The sequence below is a fragment of the Dendrobates tinctorius genome, unplaced genomic scaffold (assembly GCF_039654945.1).
Source record: "Dendrobates tinctorius isolate UK_male_01 unplaced genomic scaffold, ASM3965494v1 ptg000056l, whole genome shotgun sequence".
Classification (NCBI taxonomy): domain Eukaryota; kingdom Metazoa; phylum Chordata; class Amphibia; order Anura; family Dendrobatidae; genus Dendrobates; species Dendrobates tinctorius.
The window spans coordinates 16766750-16787210 of NW_027361724.1; the positions used below are offsets into that span (position 1 = coordinate 16766750).

The 20461-nt window shown below is 45.5% G+C and overlaps 1 protein-coding gene across 1 annotated transcript in view; it reads right to left on the bottom strand.

The window, feature by feature from the left end:
• The window catches only part of TRAF3IP1 (TRAF3 interacting protein 1), a 59908-nt gene extending 40466 nt beyond the window's left edge, over positions 1-19442 (bottom strand). The window contains exons 1-6 of the mRNA XM_073577556.1: positions 19037-19442; positions 17241-17309; positions 11607-11768; positions 10818-10961; positions 7103-7645; positions 333-410 (exon numbers count right to left, since the gene is read on the bottom strand). Of these exons, the coding sequence (XP_073433657.1) occupies positions 333-410; positions 7103-7645; positions 10818-10961; positions 11607-11768; positions 17241-17309; positions 19037-19159 (1119 nt within the window). The 5' untranslated portion in view covers positions 19160-19442. The remainder of the gene's footprint in view (positions 1-332; positions 411-7102; positions 7646-10817; positions 10962-11606; positions 11769-17240; positions 17310-19036) is intronic.
• Between the last annotated feature and the right edge of the window lie 1019 nt (positions 19443-20461).

Below are 20461 nucleotides of genomic sequence, written 5' to 3' on the forward strand. Positions count from 1 at the left end.
AGCAGCAAAGCAATAACATTTATCCCTTACTAACCGCGCCACTATGAGCCTGCTTATTGTACTGGACCTGACAAGCTGCTTCTCAATACGGAGCTGCACCGTTTCCCTTTTCCTAATTAACATCAATTTTTAATGAAAATCTAAAATCAGCATGTGTAAACCATCCTTTAACTAGAGCTGCATATTTATGCTGTAATAAACTTTTATTTCTCGGAGACCGAGGGACCTGCTTAAGGCCAATACAGCTAATCTTACCCCGAGGCTCTGGAGGGCAGCGGCCAATTGTGCAGCCCCCTACGCCCATTATACAGGCAGCACTAGGCTTCATATACCTCTTTATCGGAGATGACTTTGTCTTCCCCTGTGACGACCTCTGAGGTTTTCTTTATGGATTCCTGGGATTCTTTATGCTGGAAGACAAATCTCTGAGAAGTAAGTATCAGAGCTTACAGCACAGGGGATGATTTAGAGAAATCCCACTTAGAACAAGCGCATGTACTGAGTTTTACCAAAAATAAGGGTCTTATTTTTTTTTCTCTGAAAGATGGGTTAGGGCTTAATTCAGGGGATGTCTTATTTTTTCCCTCATGAACAATAATCCAAATTTAATGTTGAACGAAAAAACAAAACAAAAACATTTATTCAAACACGAACATGTGAATCTTAGGCGGCTTTTACATTTACCGTGTTTTTGCGGGCCGATTTTGCAGCCCCCAATAAATTTCTATGCGGAAGCAAAATCGGCCCGCAAAAATTCCACGGTGCGCCGTGTGCCGTATGGCTGTGTGCAGTAAGGCCATCATAAAAGATTGAGCTTGTTCGATCTTTTTCACGGCATATGGTCACTGCCCCCATTGAAAATCAATGGGGCCGCAAAAACAAACGGAAGCTTGTTTCTGCGGCGCACTGTGACTTCCGGTTTCACGGAACGCCGTGTTTTTTTCCCCAATACTATTTCCATAGTATTGAAAAAAAATGAAAAACGGTGATCTGAAAGCTTTTTTTGCGGTCCGTTATTGTGGCAGACCGTAAAAATTGCAGCGATACAGCTCGCAAAAATGGGCCCCAAAAAATGCTGTAAGTGTAAAAGTAGCCTTAACCTTGGAATAGAAATGCTGGTGGTCCCTTAGGGTATGTGCACATAGTGCGGATTTTGCTGCCGATCTGCAGCGGATTTGCCTCTGCGGATCCACTGCAGATCTGCAGGCAATGTACGCAAATCTATGGGATTCCAAACCGCAGTGCATATGCTGAGGATTTTTCCGTGTGGTTTTGCTGCGATTTTAAATCCATAGCTTGTCAATTCTTTCTGCGGATTTCGCAGCGGTTTGACACCTGTTCCATAGTCCAGGTGTCAAACCGCAGGCAAAACGCAGGAAAACCGCAGGACACTTTACCTGCGGTTTTACCTGCAAATCCACGCAGAAAAATCCGCAGACGATTCCACACTGTGTGCACATACCCTAAGAGAGTGGGGACCCTGGGCAATAGCCCAGTTAGTCTCTGCCCTAACACCGATCCTGACTGTAATTAGGGCTATTTCAATCATACTCCAAAAATCCTATAAAATCATGTTAAGGCTTATTTTCAGGATAAGTCTTAATTTAAAGGGAAGGTGCTATGATTTTAATTTTTGTATTAATAATTATTGATTATATAATGACTGTTGAGCCATGTATCTAATCCTATCCTGTGTGATACTGACTGCTGAGCCGTGTATCTAATCCTATCCTGTGTGATACTGTCTGCTGAGCCGTGTATCTAATCCTATCCTATGTGATACTGTCTGCTGAGCCGTGTATCTAATCCTATCCTGTGTGATACTGTCTGCTGAGCCGTGTATTTAATCCTATCCTGTGTGATACTGTCTGCTGAGCCGTGTATCTAATCCTCTCCTGTGTGATACTGTCTGCTGAGCCGTGTATCTAATCCTATCCTGTGTGATACTGACTGCTGAGCCATGTATCTATTCCTCGCATGTGTGATACTGACTGCTGAGATGTGTATCTAATCCTATCCTGTGTGATACAGTCTGCTGAGCTGTGCATCTAATCCTCGCATGTGTGATACTGTCTGCTGAGCCGTGTATCTAATCCTCTCCTGTGTGATACTGACTGCTGAGCCATGTATCTAATCCTATCCTGTGTGATACTGACTGCTGAGCCGTGTATCTAATCCTCGCATTTGTGATACTGTGCTGAGCTATGTATCTAATCCTATCCTGTGTGATAGTCTGCTGAGCTGTGTATCTAATCCTATCCTGTGTGATACTGACTGCTGAGCTGTGCATCTAATCCTCGCATGTGTGATACTGTCTGCTGAGCCGTGTATCTAATCCTCTCCTGTGTGATACTGACTGCTGAGCCGTGTATCTAATCCTATCCTGTGTGATACTGTCTGCTGAGCCGTGTATCTAATCCTCGCATGTGTGATACTGTCTGCTGAGCCGTGTATCTAATCCTCTCCTATGTGATACTGACTGCTGAGATGTGTATCTAATCCTATCCTGTGTGATACAGTCTGCTGAGCTGTGCATCTAATCCTCGCATGTGTGATACTGTCTGCTGAGCCGTGTATCTAATCCTCTCCTGTGTGATATTGGCTGCTGAGCCGTGTATCTAATCCTATCCTGTGTGATACCGACTGCTGAGCCGTGTATCTAATCCTCTCCTGTGTGATACTGACTGCTGAGCCGTGTATCTAATCCTATCCTGTGTGATACTGACTGCTGAGCCGTGTATCTAATCCTCGCATTTGTGATACTGTGCTGAGCTATGTATCTAATCCTATCCTGTGTGATACTGTCTGCTGAGCCGTGTATCTAATCCTCTCCTGTGTGATACTGGCTGCTGAGCCGTGTATCTAATCCTATCCTGTGTGATACCGACTGCTGAGCCGTGTATCTAATCCTCTCCTGTGTGATACTGACTGCTGAGCCGTGTATCTAATCCTATCCTGTGTGATACTGACTGCTGAGCCGTGTATCTAATCCTCGCATTTGTGATACTGTGCTGAGCTATGTATCTAATACTATCCTGTGTGATACAGTCTGCTGAGCTGTGTATCTAATCCTATCCTGTGTGATACTGACTGCTGAGCTGTGCATCTAATCCTCGCATGTGTGATACTGTCTGCTGAGCCGTGTATCTAATCCTCTCCTGTGTGATACTGACTGCTGAGCCGTGTATCTAATCCTATCCTGTGTGATACTGTCTGCTGAGCCGTGTATCTAATCCTCGCATGTGTGATACTGTCTGCTGAGCCGTGTATCTAATCCTCTCCTGTGTGATACTGACTGCTGAGATGTGTATCTAATCCTATCCTGTGTGATACAGTCTGCTGAGCTGTGCATCTAATCCTCGCATGTGTGATACTGTCTGCTGAGCCGTGTATCTAATCCTCTCCTGTGTGATACTGACTGCTGAGCCGTGTATCTAATTCTATCCTGTGTGATACTGACTGCTGAGCCGTGTATCTAATCCTCGCATGTGTGATACTGTGCTGAGCTATGTATCTAATCCTATCCTGTGTGATACAGTCTGCTGAGCTGTGTATCTAATCCTATCCTGTGTGATACTGACTGCTGAGCCGTGTATCTAATCCTCGCATGTGTGATACTGTGCTGAGCCGTGTATCTAATCCTATCCTGTGTGATACAGTCTGCTGAGCTGTGTATCTAATCCTATCCTGTGTAATACTGACTGCTGAGCTGTGCATCTAATCCTCGCATGTGTGATACTGTCTGCTGAGCCGTGTATCTAATCCTCGCATGTGTGATACTGTGCTGAGCTACGTATCTAATCCTATCCTGTGTGATACAGTCTGCTGAGTATTATGTATGATGTATTTGACGGTATTATGTGTGATCTATATGGCGGTATTATGTGTAAACTATATGGCGGTATTGTGTGTGAACTATATGGCGGTATTATGTGTGATCTATATGGCGGTATTATCTGCAGAAAGTGGACCCATTCTAGGGTGGTTCTGGCTGAGCACCTGCACCCAGGTCTGGGGTAATAGAGGGGACAGCATGCCCTCCAGTTAGGTGCAGTCAGGGGAGGCAGCTGAAGAGGTGGGGTCTCATTTTTATCGTTACTATACGGCTACATTTTCCCCAGCCTGCTTCCCACCGTCACCCCAGACTGCACCTGTCGCCTCGCTTTCAGACATCGCCAGGACAGGATCTGAGGAGGGGAATGGGGTCGTTTCATGCGAAGTCTGGATCAGAACAGGCCATCAATCAGCAGAAATGTTTCCTGGATTTCTGTCCCAGAATCCTTGCTGCCTGCCATCCTCAGTGACTGTCTACTTGTCAGTATAACTTTGCAGTCACCAACAAAATGGCTGCTCACTGTGTTCCTAAGTGTCATCCTCTCTTATCCCTTAGCAAACACCCAGAAGGAGGAGAGGAGACATCACACCCGTGTCAGCAGACTCAGCCCATAGTTACTGCACTCATAATATGAGCTAGTTGTACACTAGGTTTTTGTCAAATTTCAGTAGCTGCTCCCCCTAGTGTTTGAAAGTGGAAATACCAAAACTTTTAAAATTATTTTTCCTATTTTACTAAAATATAAACAAATGATAATATTTAAGAAAATACATTAATTCTTTACATTTTTTTCAATTGCTGAAAAATTTTTTTTTTGATGGCAGCTTCCCTTTAAGGGGAAAGAGTCCAAACGGTCCCAGAGACATGGACCTTTTTATTTATTGATTTTTTTTACTAAAGTGGCATGTTTACTAATCCCCTGTTGGCAATGACCATAAACAATAGTTCTAAATAAAAGGCCCAAACTTCTGGAGCCATATTGTGGATTTAAAAAAAAAAAATAAGTAATGAATCCTCAGGTGAGCTAGAACTGCGGACTTTTGCCTGGATGAGAGATCCTCTTAAAAGACTGGATTACTGCTGAGTGCCAACTCCTGATCGCTTGAGTGGAATGGAAATCCACATCTTGGATAATGGCGAATACGTGAACAAAGGTGGGGCGAAAATTAGAATAGGAGCGCTGACACTGGAATCTCTGACTTTAGGCTAAGATTACTCAGCCCAAGAAAAAATAACACGAACGATTATCTGGCAAATCTCACCGATTTGTTATTATGCATATTAAAGGGGTTGTTCGGGCTTTTCACATAAACTCAGTACATATCTGGGCTGCAGAATTATGACAATAAGTAATTTACTTTGTGTCACTAGTTTGCACGGTTTTCTAGATATTCTGAACAGAACGTCCAAGGGGGGGGGGGGGGGTGTTATTGCATTGAAATGAGAACTAGTCGTAACCTCCTACTCTACTCCAAACATGCCCTCTATAGCAACAACCCCACCCTCCATAGCTACAGGCCCTCCCCGTCCACATGAAGAATCGTCCTGTATTCTGGGACAGGCTGCTCCCATCAGTATTTGTGTCATTAGAGACACAGTGCTCACACATACACTGCACCAAATCTGCTGCTGTGTGAAGACTTCAGTGACACAGAGCTGTCTCCATTCACACAGCAGAGGCTTTGTCACACAACAGATTACATCAGTGACTGCCATCCCCTGTGCAGATTAGAAGCTGCAGACCCCCATCACTGGCCATCACACAGTCTGTTCTCACTGCTGCCAGCAGCCTGGGACAGTGAGGGAAGGAATTACTGATAATGAGTTATGTATTGTAATCATGGAGTGGCCCAGAATACGGGACGATTTTCCCTCCTCACTAGTTTCACTTTCCATAGATCACTATTCAGTGTGTGTCTGGGGGAGGAGCAGCTGGGTGGTCTGCTCTCTGCACTGAGGCTGCTAGAGGGGGAGGATTTGTTACTGTGTGATGAGGGCTTCTTAATGTGGATGGGGAGGGCCTGTAGCTATGGAGGGTGGGGTTGTTGCTATAGTGGGCATGTTTGGAGTAGAGTAGGAGGTTACGACCAGTTCTCATTTCAATGCCATAACACCCCCCCTTGGACGTTCTGTTCAGAATATCTAGAAAACCGTGCAAACTAGTGACAGAAAGTAAATTACTTATTGTCATAATTCTGCAGCCCAGATATGTACTGAGATTATGTGAAAAGCCCGGACAACCCCTTTAATGCATTTATTTTATAAATGCCACATGAAGTCTGAAGTCTCTGGTAGAACAAGAGATACACTGGGTATAAGAAGAAAATGTGCGCAATTAGACCTAAAAGAGTTAAAGTAAAATAAAGGGAATATTGAGACAGTGAACATCTGCTATGATAAAAAGCATGCTGCTGAGCATTCTGCCATATTTGAGATTTAAAAGTCAGTGAAAACTAGAGTTTCCTATAGATATGACTCAGCGTACGGCCACACTCCACAAGTAATTATTTTCGGACTCTGGTGTTTGCTAAGCTGTGGCCTGGATAAGTTTGGTCTGCTGCTTAGTAACACACTGCAATTCGAGAGGAACGCATGTCGATAGCCAAACTCGGGTGAAAATCTTGATGGGTTACTCACTGAGCCAGCTGTGCATATAGACACACACGACCAGACTTGCTCTCCAGCACCAGAGAGGAGTGGGAAAGTAGGCTGCCGCTCCCCAGTACAGGCATACCTAAACAATCAATGTGCTACTGCAAATCTGAAGAATTAGAAGGCAATCAATCCTGGGAGAGAACTGCTGGAACACTAATGCACCCTTGTTAACCCCTGCTGGTCATACAATAAAAGGCATCATCAGAGCACAAAGAGTTTTCGTTTCTTTTAGCATCGAGTGTCCTATTTAGGCCGGGAAAGTCGCACGAGCCTCGCATGTCAATATCCGGCACTGCCGCCGGCACTCGGACAGGAGCGTGTGGCTGCATGTATTTCTGCGCAGCTGCACGCTCCGGGCCCAGATGCCAGCGGCAGTGCAGGGTATTGACATGCGAGGCTCGTGCGAGTTTCTCACATGTCTGACCCCGGCCTTAGAGTGGACATTTAAACTTATTCATGTGCAAAACTGAAAGATGTAGCATAGGGTAGCCAACAAATGATACTCTCGAGTGACATTGATAGAAGTTATTAATATTTGCATGGGAAGGTCAGCTCTTTGAAACTCAGCTGTGAATGTGCGCCAGCACCCCACTAATAACAGCACTTAGTTACCTTGCGTTCTGATCTTTCCTCATCTTGCAGCTTTTCATCTCTTCCGCGTTCCTTCCTTCTTTCCCTCTCAGGGTCTCGCTCCCGTTTGCGCTCTTTTTCCCTATCTCGGTTCCGCGTCTTTTCTTGCTCCCGTTCCCTACTACGTTCCCCGTGATCACTGTCCCGGTCACGATTCCGATGATCTGAATCCTTCTCTTTGACCAGACTTCGTTCCTGGTCTCTGTCTCGCTCTCTCGCTTTTTCTCTGGTTCTGTCCTTCTCTTTTCCATGACTTCCATCACTACGTCTCTCCCTTTCCTTGCCCTTCTCTCGCTCAGAGTTTTCTTTACTTCTGTCTTTATCAGTATCTGATCGGGACTCGCGCGCTCTGTTCTTTTTCTTCTCATTTTTCTCTCCCTCTCTTAAACCATCTCTCTCCATCTCCCCGTTTCTCTCCCTTTCTTTCCGTCTTTCCCGTTCTTTTTTCTCTTCCTCTTTGAGTTGTTGCCTGTCCTTTCTATCTCTGCTTCCACTTCTTTCTCTGATTTCAGTTTCTCTTTTGTCCTAAAAAGTGGAGTAAAAGAAAAAACGGTAACAAACAGCATTATATCATGAACATTATATGGCAAATGACTTGGCTGATATTCAGATCTATTTAAAAGCGATGTTCATTAAAAGGGTTGTCTGGGAATAACATATTTATGACCTATCCATTCAATAGGCTGTCAATGTGAGATTGATGGGGGTCATGGACAACCCCTTCAAACCATGTTTACTAACGACTAGAAGTCAACTTCACTCCATCTACAAGTACATTATTTCAGAGAGATGGCGGGAAGAAGGTTGGCTGACTGGCTTATTCAATAGCTAAGTCAGCCTTCTTCTCTGGCAATGAATTGGTCTTAGCTATTGAAATGAGTCAGCCAGCCCCCTTCAAACACACCACTAGTCACATGCCAAATCAGGAAACTTCTCCTATGCCGAAACGATGCTGAAAGTGAAGGTGCTGGATCGCTGACATCTTGAGATATATATAAACTATTTACATGGGCATACAGGTTATAGACTCCCGAAAAAAGTCCTACATGTATGTCTCAAATCAGATGTCTTGTTGTGAATAAATAATTTTTTATCACTTTATATAAATGACCTCTTCGAGGCTCTGGTGAGGACGCTGCCTGGAAGATAACTCTGCCTCCAGAGATTATTATACATGAAGGAAAGTTACCAGTGTGAGAAAATGGACTAACGCAGAAAAGGAGAAATTAACCTTGTCTTCTTGCAAACACGTTTTTTGCTTCCCTCTGAGCTCTGCTGTATTGCAACAATATCACAACCCTGTCTGCCTGTGAGATGGAAACTGAGACGAACCTGCAGATGTGTCAGGTAAAATCACGCACAGCTCTGCAGTGAGATCAGGAGAGCAGAGAGTGGCCTTCACACATCACAGTAGTAACCCTCCTTCATGTAAAATAAGCTCTGAGGGCAGAGTTATCTTAAAAAAACACCTTAAATACTTCTATTATACTGGGATTACTTATTTATAACACTGTAGAGAAAACTCCCATAAAAAATGAACTTTTTTGTTTACTCAATTAGCTAGATATATTACAAAAGAAAAATGCTAAAAGCACCTACTGTATTTGTCAGGTAGGTTTTGAAACCAATAACCACAAGTGAGAATAATTTCCCACCATTCATTTTTTCCTTTATTTATACGTGAATATCCAAAATAGTCCCCTATAAATAAAGGACTACATAACATAACACAATAGGAAATGCAAAAAGACAAAACTTAACAAAACCACACCTAGACCACAAACCTGACCACACATACGATGCGGAGTAACCAATGGCAAATAAAACTGCTTGTAAGAACAACAATATTCTTTAATGCTCCTAGATTGAGTCAAGAACAATGTCTTAATTTGAGCATAGTAAAACACTAATTCTTTTGTAGGAATATTAGTCCCAATATAGATGTAAATGTTCAGACTGACCCTCACAAGAAGGTATTCTTGAGCCAACCAGTTATCCCGTATACTGGGCCATATGAAATACTAGTTAGCCAAGAATTCCACTACCTAGATATTGTTAAATAACGATCTAAGGCTAGTTTCACACTAGCGTATCTACATGCAGCGCATGGTGCCGCTAAGCCCCGCCCCCTCCGGTCATCTCCTCCCTACTATCGCACACGGCTGCTTGCGATCTGCGCACCCTATCTTTAGCATAGGGTGCGCAGACCGTGCGCTGGCCGTGCGCTAGTAGGATTTTTGCGTGCGCTGCGCACTTTTGAAGGTGCGCGGAACGCAGAATGCTGCATTTTGGTGCGCTCGGCGCACCTTCAAAAGTCTGTAGCGCACACAAAAATCCTACTAGCGCACGGTAGATAGAGATAAAGATAGGGTGCGCAGATCGCAAGCAGCTGTGTGCAATAGTAGGGAGGAGATGACCGGAGGAGGCGGGCAGGGGCGGGGCTTAGCGGCGCTGTGCGTTGCGTGTAGATACGCTAGTGTGAAACTAGCCTAAGAGCTTTCCCTACAGTGTTTTAATAAATTGCTCAATTATAAAGTGCAAATATGCACTAGTTGTCCTAATGGACTAAAGTGTCATGCATCTACTCAGCATCAGCATATACATAATGAAAGCATGCTAGATATTCTCTGCTCTGAGACACAGAAAATGTTGCAGTTCCATAAATAGGAAAGTAAATAATTCCAGTTCCAGATTGCAGACACAAACATGCCCAAAAAAAAAAAAACAACGTTGTAGGTCACTTATCTGAATATTGTCATCGTCTCGTCCCGTCCCTATGCGTTTCACCCACTCCTAATTTAAGGGCTCATCAGGGGACCACAGATAGGAGCAGGCCATAATGGCTTGGTTGTCAATGTGGGTCTACTATGCTCAAATTAAGACATTGTTCTTGACTCAATCTAGGAGCATTAACGAATATTGTTGTTCTTACAAGCAGTTTTATTTGCCATTGGTTACTCAGCATCGTATGTGTGGTCAGGTTTGTGGTCTAGGTGTGGTTTTGTTAAGTTTTGTCTTTTTGCATTTCCTATTGTGTTATGTTATGTAGTCCTTTATAGGGGACTATTTTGGATATTCACGTATAAATAAAGGAAAAAATGAATGGTGGGAAATTATTCTCACTTGTGGTTATTGGTTTCAAAACCTACCTGACAAATACAGTAAGTGCTTTTAGCATTTTTCTTTTGTAATATATCTAGCCAATTGAGTAAACAATAAAGTTCCTTTTTTATGGGGGTTTTCTCTACGGCAGAGTCATCTTCCAGGCAGCGTCCGCCCCATAGCCTAGAAGGGGTCATTTATATAAAGTGATAAAAGCTTAATTTCTCAGCATCAAGACATCTGATATGAGGCATACATGTAAGGCTTTTTTTTTCAGCCATCTATAACCTCTATCCCAATATTAATAGTCTTGATGGGTCAAATGTGGTGACCGATTCCCTTTAATTTTCATGCAAGCCATTTGTGAGTTTAATGGTTTTTTTCCACTCACATTAAAAACAAGAAGCTGAATAATCTCATTTAAAAAGTCACTTACTGGTAGTCTTGGTTGCATGGCCTCCTTTATTTGACTTACAATGTTAGTAGATGCTTAATCAATCCTTAGGACTTCATGCCTATCCCTTCTTACATGAATGTATCAAAGGTAATAGCTTCCAACCTGCATAGCAAATTCCCATCAGTGACTCTAACCTACTTCTTTCTCCTTGTGACTTCTCCTCTCTTCATCTTTGGCTTCTCTGTTCTCTTTATCTTGCGATTTGGAGCTGGATGGGGGCTTGCCTTTGGGGTCTACTTTTTCTCCTGATAATATCCTCTTCACGGCATCATCACTGGACAGCTGGTTAAAAAGAATGTAAGGTACATGATGTGACCACAGCATAATGCTGCCAAAAAACCTGCAGCTCGTACATGGGATGGATACATGTAGATTATAATTTCTGAATCCTCACGTATTAGTCATACTGTAGAGTGGCTGGTTAGGTTATCCTCTGTCCCTCTCTGCATGACCACTCATTGCATGGACATCCTATTATCATTCATTCTAATGGGTGTCATATGCAAACTGCCTCTTCAGAGAAGAAGAAAACAAACTCTAGCGCCACCTATTGGAAGTAGCAATCTTAAAAGTCAGTTTTGACACTTTACCCAGCCTTGCCACATGACTTTGGATAAAAGCCACACCAGAATCTCAATGTGCAGACACATGTTACGGGGTGCTGCCTCTCCTCAGTGCAAAACACATATCTCATGCTTTGCACTGAGGAAGAGCAACACCAAGAAACACGTGTCTGCAAATTGAGATTCTGGTTGGGCTTTTATCCCAAGTCATCTTGAGGTCAGAGGAGAACATAGACATGAATCCCCTGTTTCAGCAAATCGGGGGGGGATCCAGCAGATAAAACTACCCAGTAGATAAGTGATCATTTTTTAAATACACCTTTAATGAAAATTACTAGAGTTCTCAGGTGACATCAGCACTTACTTTATTCAGGCAGCATTTTCCTATGGCTTGTAGGAACTCGTTGGTCTTGTCTGGTTCATGCCCCGCCACAATACGAGCCGGCTTGACCGAAAGAGGCTCCCCGGAGACCAGAATGACGACATCTATTGCCTTCTGTAAGAAGCTGATTTTGGCGTCTTTATCCTAAAATTGAAGAACATAGGAAAAAAATATATTTGGGGCATTACTTAAGGGGTTGTCCAGCGCACGCACTGGGAGTATTCACTTGTGTCTACGCTGGGAACGGCGGTCAAATATTCGATATGCATACTCCCGGCCAGAATCCGACGAGGGGGCTCAGACTTCCTTGTCAGCTGAAGGTACGACCCACCAAAGCATCAGCAGGATCCAGGCAGAGGAGACCAAAGTCTGATCTGAGCAGACTGCTGTCACTCACTGACCCTACTAATGACATACACTACTCAGTATGTCCGATTCAGATTTCCAGACCAGAAGTAGCAGAACGAGAATCACAACAGACTAGATGACCCATAGAGATGAGCTTATAGGCGCGGGGCATTCAGGAGTATCTAAGAAAACTGAAGGTTAGGAAGAGTTAGGACATATAAAAGCGAGTGAAATTAGCAGTGGAAAACCTCTTTAAGGACAGTCAAAAGTAGTGTGAGAATCCACACTCTGGCCCGATGCCTGGCAGGACGGGAACCAAGAGCAGAGTTGACGGTCACTATACACAAATAGACTGAAACACAGACTGGATGACCGGCAAACCCTATAAAGACCTTAGTCTTACTGGTCTTCAGATTAGTGCAGCTTAAATCTGCGCTGACTGACCTGCACTTACACTGGAAAGGATTAGACATCATTTCTAGACCATTTCTTGCAGCAACACAGACCCTCGTTGCAACGTTTTCGCATGGACATTGGGGATGAGAAGATGATGACAAATTGCACCATGGGGTCACGTGACATCATTAATTTGTAGGGCAAATTCAAAGTGTGCCGACCACCGGTAAGCTGAGAATAAAGCCAGCAGCGCTCCCAGGGTCACTCAAAGGCCGTACCGTATTTTAGCCTCTGTTTAACGTGGACCTGTCATGTCACAAAATGCCATTAACCTGCAGATCTCGGGTTAATTTGTAGGGGGAAGAGTGTTAAAATTATGCCTGCCTGCCTGAATAAATGAACCCCCAGCAGCAGTTCGCTTAGAGTGACCGGGGCGGCGCAGGGAGCAGTTACCGTCAGTTACCGTACACAGTGGACGCCCTGTAATCACTTTTCGGCACTCGTGATCGACAGCCTGCTCTGCAGACACGCTGGAGAAAAGGCTGTCATCCAAAGTGCCAAGGCGTGATTAAAGCCTGCTCATGTATATTGAGCGGCGACGGGTCCCTGCACCGCCCTGATGACTGCAATTTGTCAGCTACAGGGAGAATATAAATTCCTTTTTTCCCTGTAGCTGCTTCCCGTAAGGCAGGCATGAGTTTAACACTATTTACCTACCGAAACCCTATATCTGTAGGCAAATAGCGCTTCCCAACATGCCATTGGTCTGAGTTTTAGCTTTTGTCAGATAAGAAACAAAGAACCTAAAAAAGATTCTCCTCCTTTTACTATCTACAGTGTTTCTCCGAAAATAAAACCTACTTCGAAAATAAAGTCCTGACATAATTTTACAGGATTTATGAAAGTATGATTGAAATATATGATGTATTCCAAAAATAAGCCCTAGTTACACTCAGTGCCAGAGTTAGGCGGGGGGCAGGTGTGTGGGGGGACAATCTGGGTAATTGCCTGGGGCCCCCACTCTCTTAGGGGCCCCCAGCATTTCTATTCCGAGGTTAAGACTGCTTAATGATTTTTACTGACATCAAGGTTATGTAATAATAATAATAATTTTATTTCTATAGCGCCGACATATTCCGCAGCACTTTACATGTGAAATATATATAGGACCCCGTTTTATTTCCAGGAAAACTTTGTTTGCAGTCCGAGAAGAACGGACAGCACTGGAATGGCATCAGAGTGTCGTCCGATTTCTTTAACATACCCATAGACTGCATTACCGACTTTCATCTGACCTTTGGAACAACACCGGACACGTCTCTGAAATTTTGCGTGGATCGCTCAGTCAGACATGTGACAACCCCATTCACTATTGCAGGTACGAGTGCTGAATGTGAAAAACACAGATAGGACTCCCATGCAAAAAAAATGGACATGTGACTGAGCCTTTCTACTGCAGGCACCCGAGAACAATCATTGTGATCTGAGCAGTAACATTTAAAAGGCTCGCGCGGGGACAGGCCTCGAGCGATCTGCCATGTTTGCACGCCGGTGGATGGAATACACAAGCATTGCAGTTTCATGTGTCCTAAACACAAATTAAAAGGACAAGTGCATTGAGCGAGGCAGAACATTACTCACACAATCACTGATAACCTCATTGGCCATAGCTAGGATGTGGAAATGCGGGGATTTCTGCTCGTGGCGCTCAGGCTCGGTACTGAATAAATCCAGATTTTTAAAAAATGTAATTTCCATTTTTTTTATCCGTTGCATATTATTAGTCGTGTCCATCCATCCTATGATTTCCATAATAACACAACTTTTCTATCTCGGTGTTACAATATCAATGTTGAGCAGTGTACATCGCACGGTCTGAAGATTACGGTAGCGGCGGTCCCACAGGTCACATGTGACGCTGCGCACGGCTTCCTACAGTCGTTCCACCCTGGCAGCCTCCCGTTAAGATCGGCCATTGTAGTCAAGTGTAACTGGGCAACCCCAGGACAGTTTATAAGGCAGTTGCCATGTAAGTGATATCTCGGGAATGTGCCATGTTTACAGGCGTGAAATTATTTATTCTGTTTCACTGGATACCATCGTACATTTACATAGCTAAGAATATGGTGGGAACATAGAGCTAAAGGGACGGGGTCACATTTTATATGATGGGATGTCCAGATTGGATCAGACTTTTTTTTTTTTTTTTTTTAAAAGGCACAGTGAACAATTTAAAAGGCTGTCTGAAAAAAAAAGGAACCTGCTTTTAAAAAAACAAAACAAAGATCTGAAATATGACAAATCACAGAGCCCACTGGGATACACAGGATCAACGGAAATGACAGGCGGTGCTGGAATCCTCACCGCTTCTACCCTCTGTCCACCAATGGAGAAGTGGCAGCTGTCACCATCAGACTATGTTTACAAACTGTCAGCATGTCACCGCTGCAGCCAATCAGTCCCTGCAGTCCCATGTCACCGCTGCAGCCAATCAATCCCTGCTGTCCCATGTCACTGCTGCAGCCAATCAATCCCTGCTGTCCCATGTCACCGCTGCAGCCAATCAATCCCTGCTGTCCCATGTCACCGCTGCAGCCAATCAATCCCTGCAGTCCCATGTCACCGCTGCAGCCAATCAATCCCTGCAGTCCCATGTCACCGCTGCAGCCAATCAGTCCCTGCAGTCCCATGTCACCGCTGCAGCCAATCAATCCCTGCTGTCCCATGTCACCGCTGCAGCCAATCAATCCCTGCTGTCCCATGTCACTGCTGCAGCCAATCAATCCCTGCTGTCCCATGTCACTGCTGCAGCCAATTAATCCCTGCTGTCCCATGTCACTGCTAAAGCCAATCAATCCCTGCTGTCCCATGTCACTGCTAAAGCCAATCAATCCCTGCTGTCCCATGTCACTGCTGCAGCCAGTCATTACTGTCCCATGTCACTGCTGCAGCCAATCAGTCATTACTGTCCCATGTCACTGCTGCAGCCAATCAGTCATTACTGTCCCATGTCACTGCTGAAGCCAATCAGTCCCTGCTGTCCAATGTCACTGCTGCAGCTAATCAGTCCCATGTCACTGCTGCAGCCAATCAGTCATTACTGTCCCATGGTCACTGCTGCAGCCAATCAGTCCCTGCTGTCCAATGTCACTGCTGCAGCAAATCAGTCCCTGCTGTCCCATGTCACTCCTGCAGCCAATCGGTCCCTGGGGTCCCAAGTCAATGCTGCAGCCAATCAGTCCCTGCTGTCCCATGTCCCTGCTGCAGCCAATCAGTCCCATGTCACTGCTGCAGCCAATCAGTCCCTGCTGTCCCATGTCACTGCTGCAGCCAATCAGTCCCAAGTCAATGCTGCAGCCAATCAGTCCCTGCTGTACATGAGGAAAACTGCTGTCACTGCTGGAGCCAATCAGTCCCATGTCACTGCTGCAGCCAATCAGTCCCTGCTATCCCATGTCACTGCTGCAGCCAATCAGTCTCAAGTCAATGCTGCAGCCAATCAGTCCCTGCTGTACATGAGGAAAACTGCTGTCACTGCTGCAGCCAATCAGTCCCATGTCACTGCTGCAGCCAATCAGTCCCTGCTGTCCCATGTCACTGCTGCAGCCAATCAGTCCCATGTCACTGCTGCAGCCAATCAGTCCCTGCCGTCCCATGTCACTGCTGCAGCCAATCAGTCCCTGCCGTCCCATGTCACTGCTGCAGCAGCCAATTAGTCCCTGCCGTCCCATGTCACTGCTGCAGCAGCCAATCAGTCCCTGCCGTCCCATGTCACTGCTGCAGCCAATCAGTCCCTGCTGTCCAATGTCACTGCTGCAGCCAATCAGTGGCCACATGTCATCCTGCAAGATATCACCACCACTTGGGCTAGCAGCTCACAAACAAAGACCAGTGGCGACCCGCGGATCATCTGCACTGTATCAGTGAATGATTAAAGAGATAAATGTGCTTTTTTTTTTGCTTGTTTTTATTTTTAGTTATTTCATTGTACTTACTGTTTGTCTGGGTTTTTTTTCCGAAGAGATAGAACACCCCTTTAATGCACTGGAGAAGGTTATCAATGTCACTATTACAGCAGAAAGTGCAAGTTATCTTCAAAAAATGTTCACATAAGAGGAGTCTTGTCTGCAGATTTTAGGAGAGGGTTTAGGGGGTCATCCTATCGATTAGTCTATATGACTCCCTAAAAACCTACATCTAACGAGCATTTACGATATGTGAGGTTATGAGGCACAGTATGGAGACATGCTCTTGGAAATACATATAAGCAAAATTCCCCCATTCACTTTGGCTTTCTTCCTAGAATAAATGGTGCCCATGTAAGTTAATGGAATGATGGCATCAGAATTGTCAAAGTATTTCAACCATACGAAATCCTGATGACAGGTTCCATTTAAAGAGGCCCTGTCACTGGGTCAAGAGTAATGTTTTCCTTTTTTTTTAATCCTCAAAACTGCTCCAGAAATGCCGCCCCCTTGGTAAAAACTACCAACACTAACATTACATAAAAAGGCCCATACAGCGGCACTGTTTGGACTAGCCCCTTCTGACCTGGTGACAGGTCCTCATTTAGAACAGATAACCCATGGACACATTATAGTCTGTGGGGCTATTCAGATTTCAGCATTTTGGACCAATTTGCAGGTCAAACCTGCGCCATTAAAGTAAATGGGTCGTAAAAAAAAACAGATGACACTTGGATGGTAAAAACGGAGACATGGACCCAAAGCAGGTGAAAAAAAGATCCAGCACACTGATGAAAAACTGACGGGGGTTTTTTTTTTTTTGGAGGACACAAAATAATTCCCTGTTAAGGTTTAATAGGGAGGAACAAGAATTAGGAGGAATGATGCTGGGAGTAGCGGTACTTACCTTCACATTATCCGACTTCAGTTCAGATTCTGTGTATAAGCCCTTAAAAAACCCTGACGTTCTAATAACCTGAAACATAAAAGCAGAACACATTATGGCCCAGATGTGATGCACATTTACACAGGGCTTATAGCGCCTCATACATGAGGAAAACTGACGAGAATCGAAGAAAATTTGGATGAGCTCAGATGACACTATAATAAAGCTCTAATGAAGATATGAATACTCGTGTGAGAAAAACCGACGTGTGAATGATGTCTAGGCGGCTGTTACTTTTTGACTGATTTTATACAATTTCCACGGAACCATTGACTTACATTACTGATTTTGACCCGGCCCACCCAGATTAAAATCGGACATGTCTTCGATCTTTTCCACGGACCACTCAGTCCAACGAAGAAAAAAAAAAAAACGGACATGTGCACAGCCCCATAGAATATCATAGGTAGGAGTGATATCCGTGAAGACCACAGATGACGCTGGTCCAAGAAAATCAGTCCTAAGGCCGAGCGCTCACAGAGCTCATTACCTGACATTCTGCGGTGTGGAATTTCCAGTGGTAAATCCACAGTGTAATGCAGCTCCAGCAATCTCTAACAAGACTCATCTACACAGTGGAAATATACATGTCAATTGACCTGCAGTCCAGATTTTGCAATGCGCAGCGTGTCAATTCATTGAGCACAATTCCCTGCGGACTCCCCCTGCTGTGCACAGTGACGCCACCAGCCAGAGTAGCCGCAAAACTCTCATGGAACACATGAATTTGAGGCAAAATGCTTGTGCCAAATCTGCTGAATGTACTGTACTTATCGTGCTCCACACATCACACCCCAGTATCACGCACCCCGAATCACACTCCAAATATCACGCGCCCCACATCACGTGCCCGCTCTCGAGCTCCCCTTATCACACTCCTCGTATCACGTGCCTCGCATCACTTAACCTGTGTCAAGCTCCCAGTAAAATGCACCTTGTATCATCATGTGCTCCGCACCCCACTCCCTGTATCAAGCACCCAGTATCAAGCTCCCGCATCACATTTCCCGTATCAAGCGCCCCTTCTCGAGCTCCCAGTATCACGTGTCCCGTATCACGCTCCCCACATCCATATCAGGCAACCGTATCGAGCTCCCTGCATCACACTCCCCACATCTAGCTTCCCCATAACAAGCTACCCAGATAAGGCTTGCTGTATTGAGCGTCTCATATAAGGTGCCCCATATCATGCACCCCATACACCACTCCTCATCCCATATCACACTTCCCATATCACGCACCCCGTATCTAGCTCATCAGATCATGGGCCCTCTTTTCGAGCACCCCGTACAATGTTCCACGTATCACGAGCCACACATCACACTCCCCATATCACGCGCCCCATATCGAGCTTCCCGCATCAAGCACCCCGTACAACGCTGCCCATCAAACTCCCCATATCAAGCTTCCTGTATAAGGTGCCACGTATCGATCTCCTGGTATCACACGCCCCATATCAAGCTCCTCATCTCACGCCCCGTATCAAGCACCCCGTACAACACTCCCCGTATCACGCGCCCCGTATCTAGCTCATCAGATCATGGGCCCACTTATCAAGCACCCCGTACAACGTTCCACACATCACACTCCCCATATCAAGCTCCTCATCTCACGCCCCGTATCACGCACCCCATATCGAGCTCCTGGTATCCGCCATTCTTTCTCCAGCACAGATTCATAGCAGACGTTGTATACTCTCATAGGACTACAAGTCTCAGCATGACTGGTGAGGAGATTCTGGGAGTTGTGGTCCTCACCTCGGTCAGGATGTCGTGCAGGTACCGGAATGGAGGCTTCCCGAGCAGTTTATCCGTCAGTGGCGGTTTCCTGATCACCTTTCCCAGTGATTCCTGTGTGCGCCGCACAAGCGCAGGGTCCATCCCGGACACCGGGAGACGTCACTGCTCAGCGGCAGAGGAGAAGGGCAGAGCCGTGCTGTGCGCCCGCTGCTCCCCCGCTCAGCCCTGCTTTCCGTTTACACCCGTCTCCAAGGCTCCGGTACCGTTTACTCAGCACCGGCCAGCCTTTCCTTTCCCACAATCCATAGCGATCACCGTTCTGCGCATGAGCCGCCTCCGCCGTTACCAAGCGTTCGCCGCCATGGCAACAAAGCGTAACACATCCTGGGGCGGGGCCAAAACCACTGCTAGTCACGTGTCTTCACGTCAATGACTAAGACACGAGATCTGTGCCCGCTCGTATATAAGTGACCCACAGGCTGAGTCTATAATAATCAGACACACAGTCAGTACTGGAGTTCGCGATAGTGTGCGAGAGCTGTCGGCAGGTCTCCTAATACTGCAATCCCACGTGCAAAATAAACTCTCTGTATACTCATGTTCCAGACCGGAGCTGCTCCTCCCGAGTTGCTGCAGGCCACGAATGACCTGTGATTGGTAGCATTAAACGGGGCGACGAGTCCGCCAAAATACAGCCTGCTGTCCGACAGTCAAAGGGCGACGTTCTCTCCGTAGGATACGGATTGTTTACAGCAGGGGCGAGGCGCGGCTTCATGCTTCAGTTTCTAGGGAATTTTGCCAACAGGGCGAACATCGAAAAAGCGCCCCCCCCCCCCCCGAACATTAACACAGAGGCGTATCTAGGCTTTCTGGCACCCGGGGCAAGAATTTGGTTCGGCGCCCCCCCCCCAAAAAAAAAAAAAAAGTACATATGCGACTTGCACACTTAGTCATGTACCCACGAGCTGCTCTCCCTAATGCTCTCAATGTTCAGTAAAAAACTGAAAGCAGGAAGAGAAGCTCGTTGTCACAGGACCATAACTATGAGAACCGCATATGAGTGAAGTGTCCGTGTGATGACACTGGATCCTGCAGAGCTGAATCCTGACATTGCAGCTTCTGAATTCTCACAACTAATGCCCTGCACACTTTTAGGATTCTCCCTTACCGATGTACAGTCTCGTCAGCACAAGTATGTGATTTGTATACTTCTGGCCACATTCCGACTAGACGTGCCCGGCCTCGCTCTGTTCATTTTCATTGAGTGAGGCCACACATGTCTAGTCAGCATGTGACCGCATGTATGTAAATTACCGGCACGAGAGAATCCTAACAGTGTGCAGTGAGCACTGTGAGAATTCAGAAGTCTGCAGTCACATAGAATGACTGCAGACTCCGTACAAACCTGGACAAACCCTTTAATGTTCCTAACAAATAAAAACA